At 39.0% G+C, this 18482-nt stretch overlaps 1 protein-coding gene across 1 annotated transcript in view; it reads right to left on the minus strand.

Moving 5' to 3' along the window:
* Positions 1-549: 549 nt before the first annotated feature.
* Positions 550-18482, minus strand: part of cacna1ba (calcium channel, voltage-dependent, N type, alpha 1B subunit, a) — a 74705-nt gene continuing 56772 nt past the window's right edge. Inside the window, exons 41-49 of the mRNA XM_017306577.2 lie at positions 14012-14117; positions 13213-13320; positions 10131-10237; positions 9485-9624; positions 9159-9291; positions 8595-8708; positions 4793-5015; positions 3753-3964; positions 550-2913 (exon numbers count right to left, since the gene is read on the minus strand). Coding sequence (XP_017162066.2) covers positions 2383-2913; positions 3753-3964; positions 4793-5015; positions 8595-8708; positions 9159-9291; positions 9485-9624; positions 10131-10237; positions 13213-13320; positions 14012-14117 — 1674 coding nt within the window. The 3' untranslated portion in view covers positions 550-2382. The remainder of the gene's footprint in view (positions 2914-3752; positions 3965-4792; positions 5016-8594; positions 8709-9158; positions 9292-9484; positions 9625-10130; positions 10238-13212; positions 13321-14011; positions 14118-18482) is intronic.

The following is an 18482-nucleotide window of genomic DNA, read 5'->3' on the forward strand; positions in this document are numbered from 1 at the left end:
ACTTAAAAAAAAGTATTTGATGCAATTGATCATAAAATACTCATCAAGAAACTTGAGCAATATGGTCTAACAGGAGTAGTTTTGCACTGGATGAAAAGTTACCTCAGCAACAGGCAACAATTTATGCAAATGGGTGATTTCCAATCCTCATGCTTGGACATTGTTTGTGGTGTTCCCCAGGGCTCAGTATTGGGACCAAAGTTGTTTATTTTATACATAAATGAAATATGTAAGGTTTCCAAGATATTTAATTTTGTTTTATTTGCAGACGATACAAAACTTTTTTATACAGGTGAAAATTTACGGCAGCTTTTGATAGAAAGTAATTTAAAACTGTGTAAATTGAAAAAGTGATTTCATATTAATAAATTATCACTAAATTTAGATAAAACCAAGTTTATGTTATTCAGGAATTCTGAAGGGGATAGCGATTTACAAATAATAATTGATAAAGGGAATGCTGAGAGTATGAATGTGGAGTATTGATTCATTATATATATATATATATATATATATATATATATATATATATATATATATATATATATATATATATAAGCTGTGTTGGAAACCTCATATTAAATATATGCAATCTAAAATTGCTAGAAGTATTGCAATTCTCCATAATGCTAGAACATTTCTAAACTCATCTGCCCTTCATGTTCTCTACTGTTCACTTATTTTGCCAAATCTAAGTTACTATGTGGAAGTTTGAGGCAACAAATACAAAACTTCACTTCAACCATTAAGCACATTACAGAAAAGAGCCATCCGAATAGCTTACAAGATTGATTTCTATTGTCATACCAGCAATTTATTTATAGATTCTTACCTCTTTAAACTCCCAGATTTGGTAGTTTCAAACTGCACAGTTTATGTACAAAGCTAGAAACAAACTATTACCAGAAAATATTCAAAAATTGCCTACTGATAGGGTGGGGGGATATGACTATAGAGAAAACCTCAACTTCAGAACTTTAACTGTTCGAACAACAATGAAAAGAATGAGCATCTCAGTCATTGGTGTGAAGAGTTGGAATAAACTCACAAAAGAGTTGAAGCAAAGTCCAAGCATGAGGTATTTTAAGAAAAGCCTCAAATGGTTATTATAAAGGGATGAACAGGGGTGATGGATTTGGCTGGGTATTACAGCACTGTGGATGACTTAGGCAATTGGTGTATAAGCATGTGTGTGTTAGTGTATATAGTTATACATTATATATGTATATATACAGGTAGATGTGTATGTGTATACATATGTGAGTGTGTATATGAGTGTGTGTGTGTTATTTTCATCTGGTTCAGAAACTATTTTTATTTAAAAGGGATATGGAAAATGGGAAGATTACTTATGAATTACTGAATGGAAAAGGGGTATGATTATACAAGTTAAACTTCATCATGCTCTTTTTCAGGCTCACAGTCATCGAACAAGTGGAGTATTTGAGTATGTATATTTGGTAATAAGGTGTTGTATTTACACTTAGAAATATGAAAGTCTTTGTTATGTTTTGTTGGTGAAATGTCTGTCTGAAATAAAAAGAATATATAAAAAAAATAATCAAAATAACACGCTGGTATTTTGTGGTTAGCAATCTAAAAATGTCTGCTCAGAGACATCCTTCACAGAATTTCAAGAGTTCACTTTGCATGAATACTTGGGAACAGTGCAAGCTCCATAATTAAACAGAACCAAGTGGATTCATCACCAACATGAAGAATAAAATGGCTATTTGAACCTGTTAAATCATCATTGAAAAGGGGGAATCTGTTATAATTGCTGACTAATGGATGGACAACTTAGTGCAGCTTTAAGTTTTAATAAAAGAACTATTGGTCAAAAAGTTAGCTACACACACACACCACAACTCATTTTCTCCACAATGGCAAAAGGCATTATGTGTAGCACGACGGCCATCATGAGGAAAACACCCAGGTCCCACACTGAACGCTACGTTTAAATAAGACAAAATAAAGGCTGAATTTGAATATACAGCTGGTCTGCATAAGTCTTATCTAAAACTGTAAGACTCTTATTTGTTCAGGTTGTAGAGTATTATTACTAGAACATGGAAAATGATTATCCCATTTCAATTATTCTTTCAAGCTCAATATGGTGGTTTCGACAAAACACTGAGGTAAAAAACACCCTAACAACTGCCAGACAAATGTGTCTTCTATTGGAAAGGAAATGTCTTTTCTCGTTCATTTTAGAATGCCATGTGAAACATCACTTTAACTTTCTGAGCTAGAATACAGTATTAAACACAAAGTGATCATGTAAACTAAAGCCTTCAGAAAAGCTGATAAAACCCATCATAATGCCTCAAAAATGCATTAAAAAGGTTGGTTTAAAGCCATGGTAGCACCATTCATTCCCATCTACCTTCTGTACCTCAGTGCCCTGTATCCAGTGCCTGGGCTGGTGCTGCCCCCTAAACGTAAGTGGTACCCATTGGGCACACTCGGTTCTACACCAAAAGTTGGATGTAGGGCTCCCATCATTCGAGGCAGTGTGGTCCGGGGTGACTGTTCGGCACTAGGGGTAGGGGACAGTGGTGCCACATCCTGGAAGACATCCAGCTGGTTCTGGAAGCTGCTGTAAGGACTGCCCAGGGTCTCACCATGGCCCTGGCCCAAAAAGGGCTCCGAGCTGATACGAGTGACAGGGCAGGGGAAGTAGTAGGAACCACTATGACGGAGGGTGTTGTGTTCCGACAGGCCACGGCTTAGTCGGCCAGGACTCTGAAAAGCCTGACTAGACACAAAGGGCACTTGAGAAGGGTGTGCAGTCTTATATCCCACCCCAGGCCGTGGGGTGTGTGGGACCTGTGGGAGCAGCCGGCGTCCACGGCTTAGTGTGCTAGAACCGGATCTTGATGCATCTGGGCTGCCTTTAACCAAACCACTGCCCTAGGTGAAAATTGAACAAGCAATTTGAAATGACAGAACAATGAGCAAAATATGCATGAAAAGAAAAAGGATTGACAGGAAGACAAGGAGAGGGTCAGAAAGAAACATACATTTAGAGGTGAGAGATACAAACAATGATAGAAAGCAAAGTTGAACAGAGAATACAAAAAAGATACAATAAAAGAACAAACACCAATGATATGGGAATGACAGACAAAAATTCAAAAAAGGATGAAAGGAGAAAGTGGGAAAAAAGTGAAAGCGAGATTTTTAGACTGTACTGAAAAAAGACAGAGTAGGAAATGTCTTCAGACAATAACACCTTTCAGATCAGACATCCCATCTAAAATCTACACACGTTCTATTATATGCCTTACAAGCAGCTGAAGATCAGACATTCCATGCTGGGACCTTTTTGCTCAGGCCAATCTTCCAATTATGTAGCACACACCTTTGGTTCTGTGATCCCAGCTGCATAATCAGGAAGCACACATGGCCTGCTACTGTATGTAAAGCAACATATTTGTGGGTGCATGCTGAAGAGAAAATCTGATCTGCAAGGGGCTAATGTTTGTAGTTAAAGGGATCTATGATTAGTTGCAACAATAGACTTTATTAGAGAAATATTTGTTTTAGAACAAGGTAATGCTTTTTATGCGAATAAATGAGCAATATTTTGAATTATTAATGAAACTATCAATCATAATCTCTGACAAGCAATTAGTACATTCTACAAAGATAATCAATTAATTCTAAAGTTTATGTTACGAATGGCTTTAATGTACCCAAACAAAATAGGAAAGTGCGTCTCCATCATCCAGTCAGCTGCAGCCTCTTACCTGCTTTTTGCTGGTTTCCTGCTCCTCTCGGTACGAGCAGGCGGCAGTAGCAGATTTGGGACAGCAGCGTTCCCGGCTGCAGTAGCGGTCACAGGAGTAATAACGTTGCTTGTCTGCTGAGGAGTGATGGTGTTTCCTTTCATGGGAGCGCCCACGTTTATGGGCTCGCTCTCTGGAGGCAGCAGGTTCAGATGCTGGCTCTTCTGGTCCACCTTAAATGAGAAAAATATTTTTATTTTTTTATTAGTTCATAGTAACCAACACTACAACAATTTATAGCAGCGTAAATATGCAGGAATTAGCACAATAGCTAAATTTCTTCCTTTTGTCCTAAGACAAGTAAGAACAATAAAACCAAACACCTCAATATACAATTCACAGAACAAACACAGCACAGGCCCCCTGTCTACTTTTGAGACCATGACATAAAACTTGTCTTTTTGATAAAGACTAGAGTTACTGGCTTAAGGTATCCTGAGCTATCTCTGTAGTTGTGCTGCCATAGGTTTAGGCTGCTCTCACTCTGCTTTTCTCTCCCTTTATGCATTATTTTTAGTTACTGTTGTCATAAGTTTTGTGTACCCTCTGTTTTTCATTTTTAGGATTATACACCTGATCCAGAGAGTCTGTGTTTAGCTATGTGTCGTTCATTGACAAAGCTATTGTGATATTCTATCACTGCTATAAATTCATCTCTCTTTCCCAGTGAAAGTCATCCTGGTCCAGTCCTGCCATGTTTGTGTTGTAATATGCCTTGAGATTAAATCATATGAGAATAGGAGTAACATAAATGCACTGAACTGAAATTATTTTTTAATTCATTACCTTTAAGATTTCAATAGTTTTAGATTTTAGTACTAATCAGTAGTTTTGATGGCATTATTTTTATTGAAGTCTTTTTCTAATAGAAAAATAAAATATCAAAGAAAAGTGTAAAAGTAGCGGGAGACCGTTTTGCACCTGACACAATGGGTCAATCCACTGTTTTACAAAGTGATCTTCCTTAAAAACACAACTTTCTGTAGTGTTTGCTGACTGACCAGCTGAGTTGGGAGGTTGGCCCCCAAAAGGGGTATCCAAAGACGCTTGTCTCTTGTCTTTGTCCCGGTCTCTGCGGTGGTGGCAGTGATGGTGGTGGTGATGGTGATGTGTTCTTTCATGACGAGGTTTCTCTAGGGTGTAGTCCCTAAGGTTAACCTCCTGGGGCCGCTGTGGAGCTACAGTGGTAACAGAGCGTCTCATAGAGCTAGCATCACGACCAGACTGAAGGAGCAAAGAAAGAAAAGGATGAGAATCACATCCTACACAAATTATTTCTGTGGCTCTACACATTTCATTACATCATTACATTTCCATCTCCTGCTTCCACTATTGTGCATTTTCTGATGATCAGCGTATATTCTGCATGTTCATGACGGCAGACAGTTAAATACATTGCGCCTGCTAAGAATCCTTGCTGTACCTGCTTTGTGGGTCAGCTTTGTGATTGCTATTAAGTTTGCACCAGTTTTCATACACTCAAACCTTTAAAAAGATCAGTGATGTATTCAAAGTATTAATTTGATGATTATGGCTTACAGCTATCCATCCATTTTCTGCCGAGAGGCAGGGTACACCCTGGACATGTCGCCAGTCTGAGACTGGGACACACACAGAGACAGAGAGGACACACACACGCACACGCACACACACACACACACACACACACACACACACACACACACACACACACACACACACACACACACACACACACACACACACACACACCTAGGGAGAATTTTAGAGAGATCAACCTAACAGTCATGTTTTTGGACTGTGGGAAGAAGCCAGAGTACCCGGAGAGAACCCACACATGCACAGGGAGAACATGCAAACCCCATGCAGAAAGACCCCGGGCCGAGAATCAAACCCAGAACCTTTTTGCTGCAAGGCAACAGCTCTACCAACTGCGTCACTGTGCAGCCTGGCTTACAGCTAATGCCATCCTATAAATTAGTTCAAGAGAAAATTAAATATGATTAAGAAAATGAAAGGCTTTTACAATACAAAACAGAAAAAAATAAATAAACGTCACGTCAACATACTACATACATACTACATGGATGTCATCTGTAGACTGATATTTCTGGAATAAAAGAACTTGTATTATTTTTTTCTGTAGTATTCAAGTTATCACAGAAACTTAGTTTTGTCAAATTTTGGGCTTTTAGTAACTGGAACCATAATCATCGACATTAAACTACTTAGAATGTTTCTCTTTAATATTTTATAATAATTTACTAATACTCTGTGAACACAGCTATTAAAGCTGTGTAAACTGAAACATGTAACTAACCATAACAGACTATAACTGAGATGTACAAAACATCTGCATCTATTAGATGACCTTCAGAAAACAAAGTCAGGTGTTAGCCTTCCTGTACATCTCCTGCTAAATAAAATGCACCTTAGCATGTGCTGGTAGTAAAAGGTGATAAAACTCCACAATAAGAACGTTTTATGGGAAAAGGACAGACTAACACTGTCACTGCAGAACAAAATGTTAGTTAACGCTAGTTGTCATAGCAGAGGTCATAACAGGATTTGACCAAGTTGAGCACAAATTAAAAAAAATAAAAAATAAAGATGGGACATTGCAAATGACTGCTGTGGGGACCCATGACTGCACTCTAGAGTTCCCATCACAGTCCAGCAGGCTGCTTCCAAAAGGCCAACTTTAATTGAATTGGCTGAAGGATTTCCTGGCCTTCGTTCCAAAAGGCGAGAAAACGAAGACAGCAGGTCAGCATGCTCTGATATCTTCCATCCTTTCATTAATCCTTCACTGCAGATTTCCCTCTCTCCGTAACCCAATTACCATTCAGTGAATGTTGAGTCCAGATCCATTTAGAGCAACTTTTCAGTAGGCAGTGGGAGGAAAGCATCACTGAACCAATGGCTGGCAGCTGGCCAGGGTTTAATCACGTTATTGTACACTTCTCTGCTGTGAAAGCAAGCCAAGCAACAGTGCTCCATACTTGAACTGCAGAGAGCACTTTAAACGCATAAATCAATCAACAATGCTCAGGAATGAGCTGCTTCTTATATTTCTATGGATGTTTCAGCCTGAGTTCGATGAACACATCTTAATGTGTTAAGATGTAGTAAAATATTCAGTATGTCATCCAAAAAAAGGTTCAGTGGCCTTGTTGTTCATTGAGATCAGGTTTCATGACAAATAAAGCTAGAAAAAACTGAGATGATAAAAAAAGGAGAGAAAAAAGAAAAATATTTCTTAAACAGACACAAACATTTTAGATGGCACACAAACGTCCTTGTGTTGAACAAACTTCTGCATGTCATTGGTCCGAAATATGGCAGTTTATCAGGAGCAAACACTTCCAGTTTCTCTGATCTCAACGATGAAATCCAGCATTCATATGACAGAGGCAAGATTCAGAGGTCAACCCTCAGTGGACAGATATCACAATCGGACTGCTGTGAATGTTCCCCTCAACATGATAATGCAAATGCTCCAGTTTGAGAGAGTTGAAACGAGATATGACTGCAGGAGTAGAGAGGAAGTCCAAATATGGCTTCATGCAAATTGAATGATGTTAGTGATTATCTTGTACCACAGATACCATGATATTTTCTTTTGACCATGACTAACTTCTTACATATAAAAACATAGATACATATACCAGTCCTGCTAGAATAGAAGACCAAAGGATAAGAAAGGGAGATCTGGGGTTGTTTTAAAGACTTTGATCTATATTTTTGGACTAAATGCAAATCCTTGTGTGTTCCAGTTAGATGTTTTGGCTTCAGAAGGATTCTGTTCATAAGTTTGAATGATAGAACAGAAGGTCTTAAAGGTTGAGTTGGTACTCCTGAACAGTGCTGAAATACTGAATTGTGTCCATCAGAGCTGCTCTTTTTCTGCACTGCTTTGGTAACTCTTCTTCTGAGGTTTTGTGGGAAAGATGGTAAGCTAATGTTTTGAAATTGTTTGAAAGCACATTTTACAGTAAGAAATAAATTTCCATGAGTGTAATAATGTAAGTTTTTATGGGGCTGTCCCACCTGCTTGCATAAACAGATCAGGATCAGTTCATAAACGGGCCCAAAGTGGGCCCAAAGTCGGTTGTAACCCACTGTCCTGATGCTAAAAATTAGTAACCATGCTAAAGTAAGCAACAATGTACCGTAGTCAATAGTATATGAATCAAATGCATGTTGACTAACATGGACTTACTCCATTCAGAATGTAAAAATTAGTGTATAAGCTAAAATTTGCCAAAATGTTAAGGCTAACATTAGCATTTCTATGCCAATGAATTGCTATGGCAGGCCCCAATAAGTTTATGAAGTTAACATGAACGATTGTGGTCAACGTAATAATTTGACTCCTATATATGGAGTTATCCAATCATCAGTACCAACTGATGTCTTTTGTTCATATTTGCTATGAATAAAGCCTGTAAGCTGATATGAAGGATTTCTATGATGTAACAGCAACTAGTCAACTTGACTCTTATGTTGAAGTCGTCTAACCCCTATTCCACATCTAGCGTCAGACCCTGCGTTTAATGTTGTTCTCCTAAAGCCCAGAAAAGCTGACTGCCCCAAGAATCCCATTTATTTCCCAAAACAAGAGTTAATCTAACCTGGTTTTCAGTGAGTTTAAACAAAAGCTGAGTAACTAAATAATAGGCTTCTAAATATGCTCCTAAATAGCGAATTTAGGAGCATATTTAATCAAAGATGACACAGAATACTGTAAGCTCAAATCATAATATCACTGGAGTATATCTACACACATTCACTGGAGTTGAGAACATGAGAAAGAGCTGTTACCTGGAGCTCCACGTTGAGCCGAGGCATTGAAGCAGCCCTGCCCTGGCTCTCCAGACCTGGACCAGGGCCTGGGACTGGAACTGTGCTGCTGACACTGTTCAGCTCTACTGACTCCTGGACATACCATAAGTTCCATGTTACTTCCTGCATCAACACTTCTTTTTTATAAGATGGAAAGCTTTAGGATCATTAGAGTTTAAGAAAACTCTGTCATCTTACAAATGATATCAATATAGGACAATTTGCTAGTATCTAAATAAGATAACAGGAGTGCGGCATCGCAACTTTGTAAATCACAATTTTTAATAGAAATGATATCTCTACAAATAAAGTGTAGTGTATGTGTTTGTAGGTCATTCTAAAACTTGCTAAATTCTAAATATATTTTTATCATTAAAACCTAAAACTGAAAAAACTGTGCCTAGCATTTATTAAATGTAGCTATGTGTAAGGGAACCAGGTTTGTTATGGTTTATTGTTTTTATGGACTCTTTAGGACATGCATGTTGTTATATCTTGCATAATGGGGTTAGCCCGATGGCTGCACGTTTGTCTCTGCATTACCTGATTGACAGCGTTTGATGTGTCCACTGATGGGCCTTTGGATATGGTTCTCTTTGGTTTGGGATAGACCTCCTCAGTGGGCCTCTCTATCCCAGTGGAAGGTACTGATTTATTTCTGGGGTCATAACCTGGCCTGAACGATATAACGGCCACAGCTTCAAATCAAATTACATTTTAGAAATTATTTGCAAAATATATTCCAAAAGAATTTGAGGTTCCCACCATATCTAGACAGAAAATGCACATTTATTGATTTGTGTTAACAGGTATTTATTTAACCAACTGATGCAAGCTTTTAGAAAGGAACTGTGAGGTGTGGAACTTACAGCATCCCTCCATTGTTGATGGAGTTAGAGCTGACCACTTGACGGAATGACTCCAGGCTTTGCTGAGATTGAGGAGCACTGGGTGAGCCCTGCATGTGAGTCAGAGGCAGCAATGGCTTAAACAGAGCTTCGACCTTGCACTGTGGAGGAGAAATGGATGGCGACATGCTGAAGACATTCAGAAGCAGCAGGCAAAATATTCTTGGACCCAGGGAAAACAATGTTCCTTTGTGTCACCTAAAAGTGGACACTAGGGGTAGAATATTGTCTTTAGAGTCATGCATTCAGACATTGTGTGTGATAATTTGGAAATCCAGAAATAAACATGCATCTGCGAATGTGCAAGTTCACTGCCTGTCTAGTTTGAAGTATTCAAGCTTGATTTGTGCTTTAGAAATGTAAAATATTCTTTTGTAAAAACCCAATGAACAGCCTGTGGAAACACAAGTACTTAGTTCATGAGGGCACATGCACTCAGGTTTATATTGCAGCATCCAGTGTGAGCATGCTTCAATGCATTTGTGTGTGCATTTGTGTGTTTATGTGTGTGTGTGCGTAGGGGTGTGTGTGCGTGTGTGTGCGTGTGTGTGCGTGCGCGTGTGTGTGTGTGTGTCTAATAAGTGTGGAAGTTGTGCAGACATTTTACCTGGGCGTCAGAGTTGGCCATCTGCTGCAGCCTCCTCGTTCGATTCTGTTTCAAGTAGTCAAAGATCATCAGTGCTGCGTAAACCTTTCCTACCGTTAGCTCATTGGCTGAGGATGTGAGAAGAGAAGAAGTAATGTAAGAAGAGAAAAAAGAGGCAATACTAAAGACCTAGTGCTTCTCTTTTTGATCTTAGCAGATTTAATTAATGGTTCAGGAAAGAAAGCTTTTTGTTACGTTCATAGCGAGTTATTAAAATAGATTTTTCAGTAAGAATACGTATTACAGCTAAACTGAAGTAAATGCATTTTTGTAAGCACTGTATGAAATGAATATTGCTTATAAATAGCAGGTAGCTAAAGCAACATCCAGTACAGATTTATATAAGGTTTTGAGCAAATCAGAAGTACATCTTCTGATTTGACTGCAGTTGTGAAAGGCGACTCACCAGCTGTAGTCAATGTCTGGTCTATTTTTAGGGAGAAATTGACTTGATTGAACTGATTTTCTTTAGATGTAATTCAGGTTGAAAAAAAATTACACAAATGAATTATCTGTAACAAATCTAAAATAAAAATATAATAATATTTTTGCAGATCTTAAGTTGTTAACAGATTGACAGGAAACATGAATATTCCAAAAGAGCTGTGAGCACATAATAAGCATAATGAGACATAAGGATTAGACCTCCCTGAATACATTTAATGTAAAGTGTATTTTATTAATAATGTGAACTCTGATGGATCACTTCAAACCCTTCTTTGTTTTGTGACGGGCACCTGTCACCATTGTGAATGAATCCCTGTTTAATTGCTGTTCTTTTCTTGCAGTTGATTGGCTGGCGAGAGTTTAAAGGGATCAAGCCCCACCCACCAGGGGAGCGAGGAAGTTGGGAAGAGCTCCTGGCTGCTGGGGTGTTTTCCAAGCCTCGCTCACGCTCCTTCAATGTGTTTTTCTGTTTGTTAACTTTCTTTGTGTTGCTGGGTCTGGGGATCGTTGGCCAAGCCGAGGTTTTCCAGTTCTTGGTTGTAGGGCGAATGATCTGGTGAGGCAGGGCGAGGGGAGCGGCCCGAATCCGACGGCCAACTGCTGGCTGGTTCGTGAATGCTCCCACCCTTTTGTTTCTTTGCCACGATTCTCCAGTACCTTTATGTCCAGCCAGAGCTTGAATAAAGCCTTTTGTATTATATGCCTTGGTCTGGACTTCTTTATGTTGTGACCCACAGGCGGGCCGTAACAGTTTAGCACAAATAAATGACTTGTACTTGTACATTGCTTTATCAAGTCCAGCGGACCCCAGAGTCCTTTACACTACACTCAGCCATTCACCAACTACAACACACACATTCACACACTGATGGTGGCAAGCTACTGGTTAGTAGCCACACCTGCCCTGCGGCAGTCTGTGTCTGACAGAGGCGAGGCTGCCATGCACTTACGCCACTGGCAGGTCACCCCATCAGGCAAGGCAGGTGAAATGCCTTGCCTGATGGCCACCGTAAGTGCATGGCAGCCTCGGTCACTTACGCCACCGTAAGTGCATGGTCACCCCATCAGGCAAGGCAGGTGAAATGCCTTGCCCATCTGTCTTTGTCGACAAAACGACAGATGGAGCAGGAACTGAATCGTCACCCACTGTTTGTGCAACAAACTACACATCTACGCATACACAGGGAGGACATACAGAAAGATCTGCATTAGAATAATGCTGTTAATTACTCCACCATGCAGTCCCACCTTCTATCAATTATGGTGATTTGGTGAACCACAAACCAGGTTGTGCTGTTCTTGTTGGATTTTGCTGCCATTTGCTTCACTGTGTCCTTGTACTGAAGCCACAGTGTGCAAAGATTATGGAGAGTATGAAAAAGATCTCATTGGACAAAAGTATCAGTCAGGAGAACGGTATAAGGAATGTATGAAGGCATTAATCTTTTTTGGAATACATAGAAGGTTATTTGACATACGTGGAATTTATTGTAATGACTTATTAAGACTGGGACTGTGTATCAGCTGATGCCTATTCTTGATTTGACTTGGACAGAGGGATGATGTACAGTGGATCATCACTGTCAAAACCAGCACTCTGAAAGTAGAGTAACACTAAGCCAGATCTGTTGTTCACTTAAGTTATCAACTTATCCTCTACACTCAGTCCCAACCTGACAACTCAATGAGCCTTTTCTCATTAAGAACACTCCCAGGTGCCTGATAAACCTTTACCTAAAATTTTGTTTCCAATTCAGGTGTTCTAATCAGTTATATACCTCTACCCAATCTGTCCTTAATTTTTTTTTAATTATGTGAACAAGTGTTTAAACTAGATACTGAGGAGAGCTAGTTTAAGGGTTATAGTCAATAATCAGCACCCAGTGTTACAGCTGTAAAACAGCTGAAACACTGGGTGCCTTTAAATCTCAACTTAAAACCCACCTGTTTAGAGTTGCTTATGGCTAAATTAGGGTTAGAGTGCTGGTTTTGATGTCTTCCATCTTTTTATGTCTTTAATGTTTTAAATTTCTTCTTCTTTCTTTTCGACGTTTTAATGATGTAATGTTTTTTGTTTTTTTTGTTTTTATTTTTATTTTTATTTTGTTTTTATATATATATTTTTTTAAATCTCTCTTTCTCACTGATTATTTCTGTTTTTATTTTAATTATGTAAAGCACTTTGAAATGCCTTGCTGCTGAAATGTGCTATACAAATAAAATTTGATTGATTGATTGATTGATTGAATCAAAGCTTTTTGCGGGACATAAACAATCACCATTGTTTCTTTGAAATTAAGCTTTCCTATATTGCTGCAGTATATCTATGTTCCCTCTTGAAAGATGTGCAGACCATATTTAATCTTAGCCAGCAGTCAAGACAACACATTCATTATTTCATATATATTTTAAGTGTTTTTATGCAGTACTGTATAGAAAACGTCACAGTCAATATCCAATTGCTTTGTCATCTCTGCATAATTGTGCACATAAAGAGTATGCATTGCTCTCACATTGTGAAGCAATGCTTTAGATAAAATGGTTATTTACAGGTCAGAGCTGAACTTGATAGTTAAAAATGAAGCAGGTTATTTACGTTTGTGTGGCGTCACCAACAAATCCATGGTCTTCTGTGAGAGGCTCGGCCAAACTGTGGACACTTCTTTCTTTAACTCAGCATCCATTAATCGCTGCAGGACCATACCTGGAAATCAAAAATAAATCTATAATTCAACCTTCTAAATGAACATAGGAAATGAGAATAAAATAACAAACCTATTCTATTAAGAACAAATGGTAGACACTATTAAAGGTAAGGAACTACTAAAATATCTAGTTCACCAGGCTTTAATGATATGTAATATCTAGGGATGCTCCGATCAGGTTTCTTGTTGCAGATTCCGATCACCCATGAGGGCCGATCACCGCCGATCACCGATTATTGCCGTTCACATGGATTGGCTGTAAATTTTTCGCTTTAGGTATAAATGATACTATGTGATGTGGCAAAATGGAAAATGATCTGGCAATAAACTCACTTAATTTAGACATAAAACAAGCAAAAATACTTGCAGGAACAATACAGCAGCTATTCAGTCAAAAGGACAACTGAAAAACCTGCAATCGGCAAAATAATATTTAACAGTAAGGCTTTCTGTACCCTAAATTATACATGGGTGAAATAAATCTCATAACACTGCCTATATCAAATAATGTCAAGTAAAAAAGGAAACATTTATTCAAAGTCAAATGCAGATTGCATCAAAATAAACAATCCTGAGTTACTGAATCAAAAGGCAGTTTTAAGGCAGTGCTTTAGTGCCTTTTGTAGCTCATTTTATACAACACCTTTTTGTTTGTGGCACTTTTTGTATAAATGTTTGAGTTTATCTGACCTGAGGCCAACTTGATCTCCAGCGCAGTGCGAATCAGGCCCATTAGAGTGGAGGTAAAGTGAACTGTTTTGTCATCAGCGATGGGCATGTTCATCTTCACAAGACGCTGTGCAGACAATCAGGTGACAGACGTAACATTATGACGTGATAAAACTTCCACATCAAAATATCCAATCCACTCAGAGAAATCAATCTGTGTGCTACTGTAACAAAGTCTTTATTATTTATTGACTGATTTTATTACTATTGCTTTCTTTTTTTTTTTTTTTTTTGTAATTATACAATTTCACCCAGACTCAACTTAGCACACAAAAAGTCTTCTCCGTGTAAATGTAAAGACAAACTAGACATTCACATTCATTGCTATTGGCTACATTATGCACTATTTTGCAAGTCGAAGTGCACTGGTGCAAGACCGACATTGACCAAAAAAAAGGTGAGAGAAGGCATGTAACGCATAACCATGAAGGTGCCTGGACAGTTGCAGGAGCTCGACTCTGTGCCTACCACCCTAGCAATCAACAACTTAGGAGTTAAAGAGACTGAACATGCTGCAGATGTAAAGTGGCAGCTACCAGTAAACAGTGTCCATTCCACCAAGCTGGGTCAGCCTTAGCAGAGAGATTCAGAGGTAGTTTTATACAACACTAGTGACATCACTAGATGCAGAAAACAGACATTATTGTTGTAAGAGTTGAGCTCCCCCGAACACAAAAAAGCATTCATCTACATGTTCTAACAGTGGCAGAGAGAAGAAGACCAGAGAATGAGTCGGGAATGAGGAGCTGAGGGTCCAATGCACACACACACACCCGCGCACACACACACACAATCAGAAGATCACCAAGCACAGAGAAGATTTCAAAGAATAGGAGTTACAGAATGACAAGTTTGAATACAAATTTGCTGTGAAGGGTGTCAGGTACCTCAGTTATGCTCTTGTGATGTCCATAAAGATGTTATCAGATTATTTATTTAAACTCAAAGCTACACAATGTAGCCAATAATTTTTCCTGATTTAGAATAGAGTTGAAAATATCAACCATGTTCATGCCCATTACACAGGCACGCTAAAAGAATAATGGGAAAATAATGAAATGAAAGTTTAGAAAACAATACAGTATTCAACCTTTTTAATAAAACATAGATCAGAAAGAGCTTATTGTTTTAGGTAGATGGAGGGGGACACATGGACAAATGGGCAAAGGCTGCTTTCTTGACTTTTACAGTCAGAAGTCAAAAGATTATTAATAATAAGCAGTTAGTAGCAAGTATTAATGCCAAAATTGAACAAAAGTTAATACCTGGAGTCAGCACAATTTCAACCGGGATTTTTTAATTGTTCATAAGTAATAATAGTGTGAAACTATATGTGAGATGAAAATCAAACAACAGAGACCACTGTCACACTAGTTACCTCTATCCCAACAGAAACAATATCATAGCTTACTTAAATTGGTGGCTGTTGCTGCAGTGAGGAGGGGGAAAAAAAGCAAAACAGAATCAATAAATTATAAGCTGGCACACTGAGGGACAGCCTGATAAGTCAGTGTCTACTTTCGTCTGACTCCTTAAACATTTAAACTACTGTACAACACGTCCATTTTAAACTTTTTCATGGGCAGCCATGGTTCTGATTTCTTAATCTAGTTTCCAGCTCTGCATGAAAGACAGTGAGTTCCCTGTATACTAAAAAAAAGAATCAGGGAGAAAAGACAGCTCCTTCATCCCATCTATGCTCAGGCAAAATGTAGGACTACTCAATAAATTAGACAGGGAGGAAGCACTCACTCAGCAATACAGGAAAAAACAGGACCATATTCTGTTGCCAACTGTGAAAACTCAAGAAAAAATACGCCTCACATTGGAAGCTGAGAATATTCTTGTAAATAAAGACCTCTAGAGTAACCCTGCCTTAGAGTATGTATACTGGGTTCAAATCCAGATTTCACCATCACAACAAACCATGTGAAGGAAAACCATTTGCTCAGCAATATGCTGGCATCGCCATCCTCGTTCACTGAGAGATTACTGTTCTGAGAGCCATAATGGGAGGTGTTGGGTGTTTAACAGCCAGCCTCTTTCCTGCTGGCCAGGTAGCACACATCTTCCAGAGTCCAGATATTACAAAGGACCTTAGAGCACTAGCTCACCAAAATCAGTATTTCCAGAGGTTTTACATCTTATCTCAGCAACAGTACAACACACAGAATGAGAAACTTCTAGATTGTCAGTCTTTGTTTGGGAAAATATAAAAATCTACACTATGTGACCAAACTGCCTGGCATGTAGAGACATGACATTATTTGGTTTTACTCTTGTAAATATTGGAAACAGTTGTTAAAAGGATCCAGGATTAGTTGAACATGTTGACCTTAATATGTTGCAATTTTCCTATTGGCAATTAAAAAATAGCTGTTTGTGATATGACAAACTCACAATTACTTCATAAATGTACATCTTTTCTATATTTTTCACCCATGGAGGTCGCCATTTTTTCACTGATGGGTTGATGACGTATAATGGTCCATTTTGTACTGGAATCTAGAGTAAACACAGGAAGGCTAACTTTACCGGAGTAGTTGTTTATCAAACTGCATTTGACTGGTGTAATTTTAGATAATGCCACAATAGTGACAGATCACTACTAACTGTAATTAAAAAAAAAAAAAAAAACATCGAGGAGAATCTGGTGAATTTCCCACATGAAAGAAAGGAGAGCGCAGTGCGAGAGCCGGAGCGGAAAACAACTAAGGTCTTAATCTGTTCCCTGGACATTTCTCCACAACACTGAGTCATTTATACCAGCAGAACTGACAAAGGCTCCAACAGGTGAAGCTAAAAATAAATGCCGTGCTGAGACAGGTAGAGCTGGACGCTCTTTGAGATGCTAACAGCAGCTATACTGCATGCGGTACTGACATCACTGATCCGAACGGACCCATGGAGGTCCGGTGTCGCTGATACCACCACACCGGACTCTAAACAGCACAGCTGTTGCTGAACTGGACACAGATCTACAGACGTTGGGAGAAATGTCAAAGACAAGCAGCGCTAAAGGAGCTGTACTGGAAATACCTACTGTAAATATAATAAAGACAAATGCATTTGGGTTCTGATACAGTCTAACTTGGGGTTCCTTTGCCTAAATGTAATATCTAGATAAAAACCTAATTTAATTTAGCAGTGTATTATCATTAGAAAGAAATAAAAAACAAAAGGAGCAAAACTATGGAAGGGAATGTGTAGAAAGAACCACAAAGAGTGTAAATGAGCCCAGACAAACAGCACACACACACACACACACACGCACACACACCTACACACACACACGCCCACACACACACACACACACACACACACACACACACACACACACACACGCACACACACACACACACCCACGCACACACACACGCATACACACACACGCATACACACAAACAGCCTAACTGAACATACACCTGTGGACACACACACACAAACAAAACCTACAGTATTCCATCTAAATACAATATTCACCTACTGGAGCAAATGTTTACCATAGACATTAGAAATACTGTAACTGGAATTCGCTTAGTTAAACCACTACTGAACAACATCAGCTCACACAGGCAGCTAGCTGAACACAACAGTAAAGACAGGGAACATAAGACTGGAGCTTACACCAAAAAAGTATTAGCACAGTAGCAAAACAAAGAACAAACATGGAGCACTGCAGAGCACGTCACTGGGAGAAACGCTGCTTTTGCACAGGGAAGAATGTGGAAAGAGAGTAGGGTCTACCTTGTAGGCGACTCTTGGTGGACATTTCTTTCCCAAACCTAAGGGTGGGGGCATGTGTAGCAGCATCTGATACATATCGGAGTACTTGATACGGCCACTTCACAGGGTTGGGGGGAAAAAAATAACAGAATGCAAACAGAGAAGGATCGGGAAGAAAAATCAACAGGAGAACAATGGAGAGGAGAAACAGAAATCTGTTGTCAATAGATTTCCTCAAGTGAGATGTAGGGTGGATGCCATCCTTGGCCACTGTGTTGGGGCACAGGGATGCATCACTGTAGAACTCAGGGTTCCTGAGAGGAAACATGGAATGGCAAAGAGTGAGTCTGGTCAGAGAAGGAAGGGGGAGGAGAGAAGAGGGATGAATGGGTCAACCCAACACGCAGGATGCTGATGGGTTGGAAGAGAAATGACAGCATTGTAATGAGAATGTCTGCTCTGGCATGCTTGCAGACATTCCACTGGTACTTCAATCAGGGTGCATGGAGACAAAGGTTTCAGTGCCAGCCTGACTTGTTCTGTTTCTAATGTTCTTTTCATCATGGATATGGTTTCCTAAAACACCTCAATAAAGCTTCTTAAAAAGGTCTCTGATTTGAAAAGAGTTGATTGGTTTCACCAATGAAGACTTTCAGGATTTACCTATCTGGCATGGTTAAAAAGAAAACAATTCTAATACATAAAA

The sequence above is a fragment of the Poecilia reticulata genome, chromosome 9 (assembly GCF_904066995.2).
Source record: "Poecilia reticulata chromosome 9, P_reticulata-male-v2, whole genome shotgun sequence".
In the NCBI taxonomy this organism is placed as follows: domain Eukaryota; kingdom Metazoa; phylum Chordata; class Actinopteri; order Cyprinodontiformes; family Poeciliidae; genus Poecilia; species Poecilia reticulata.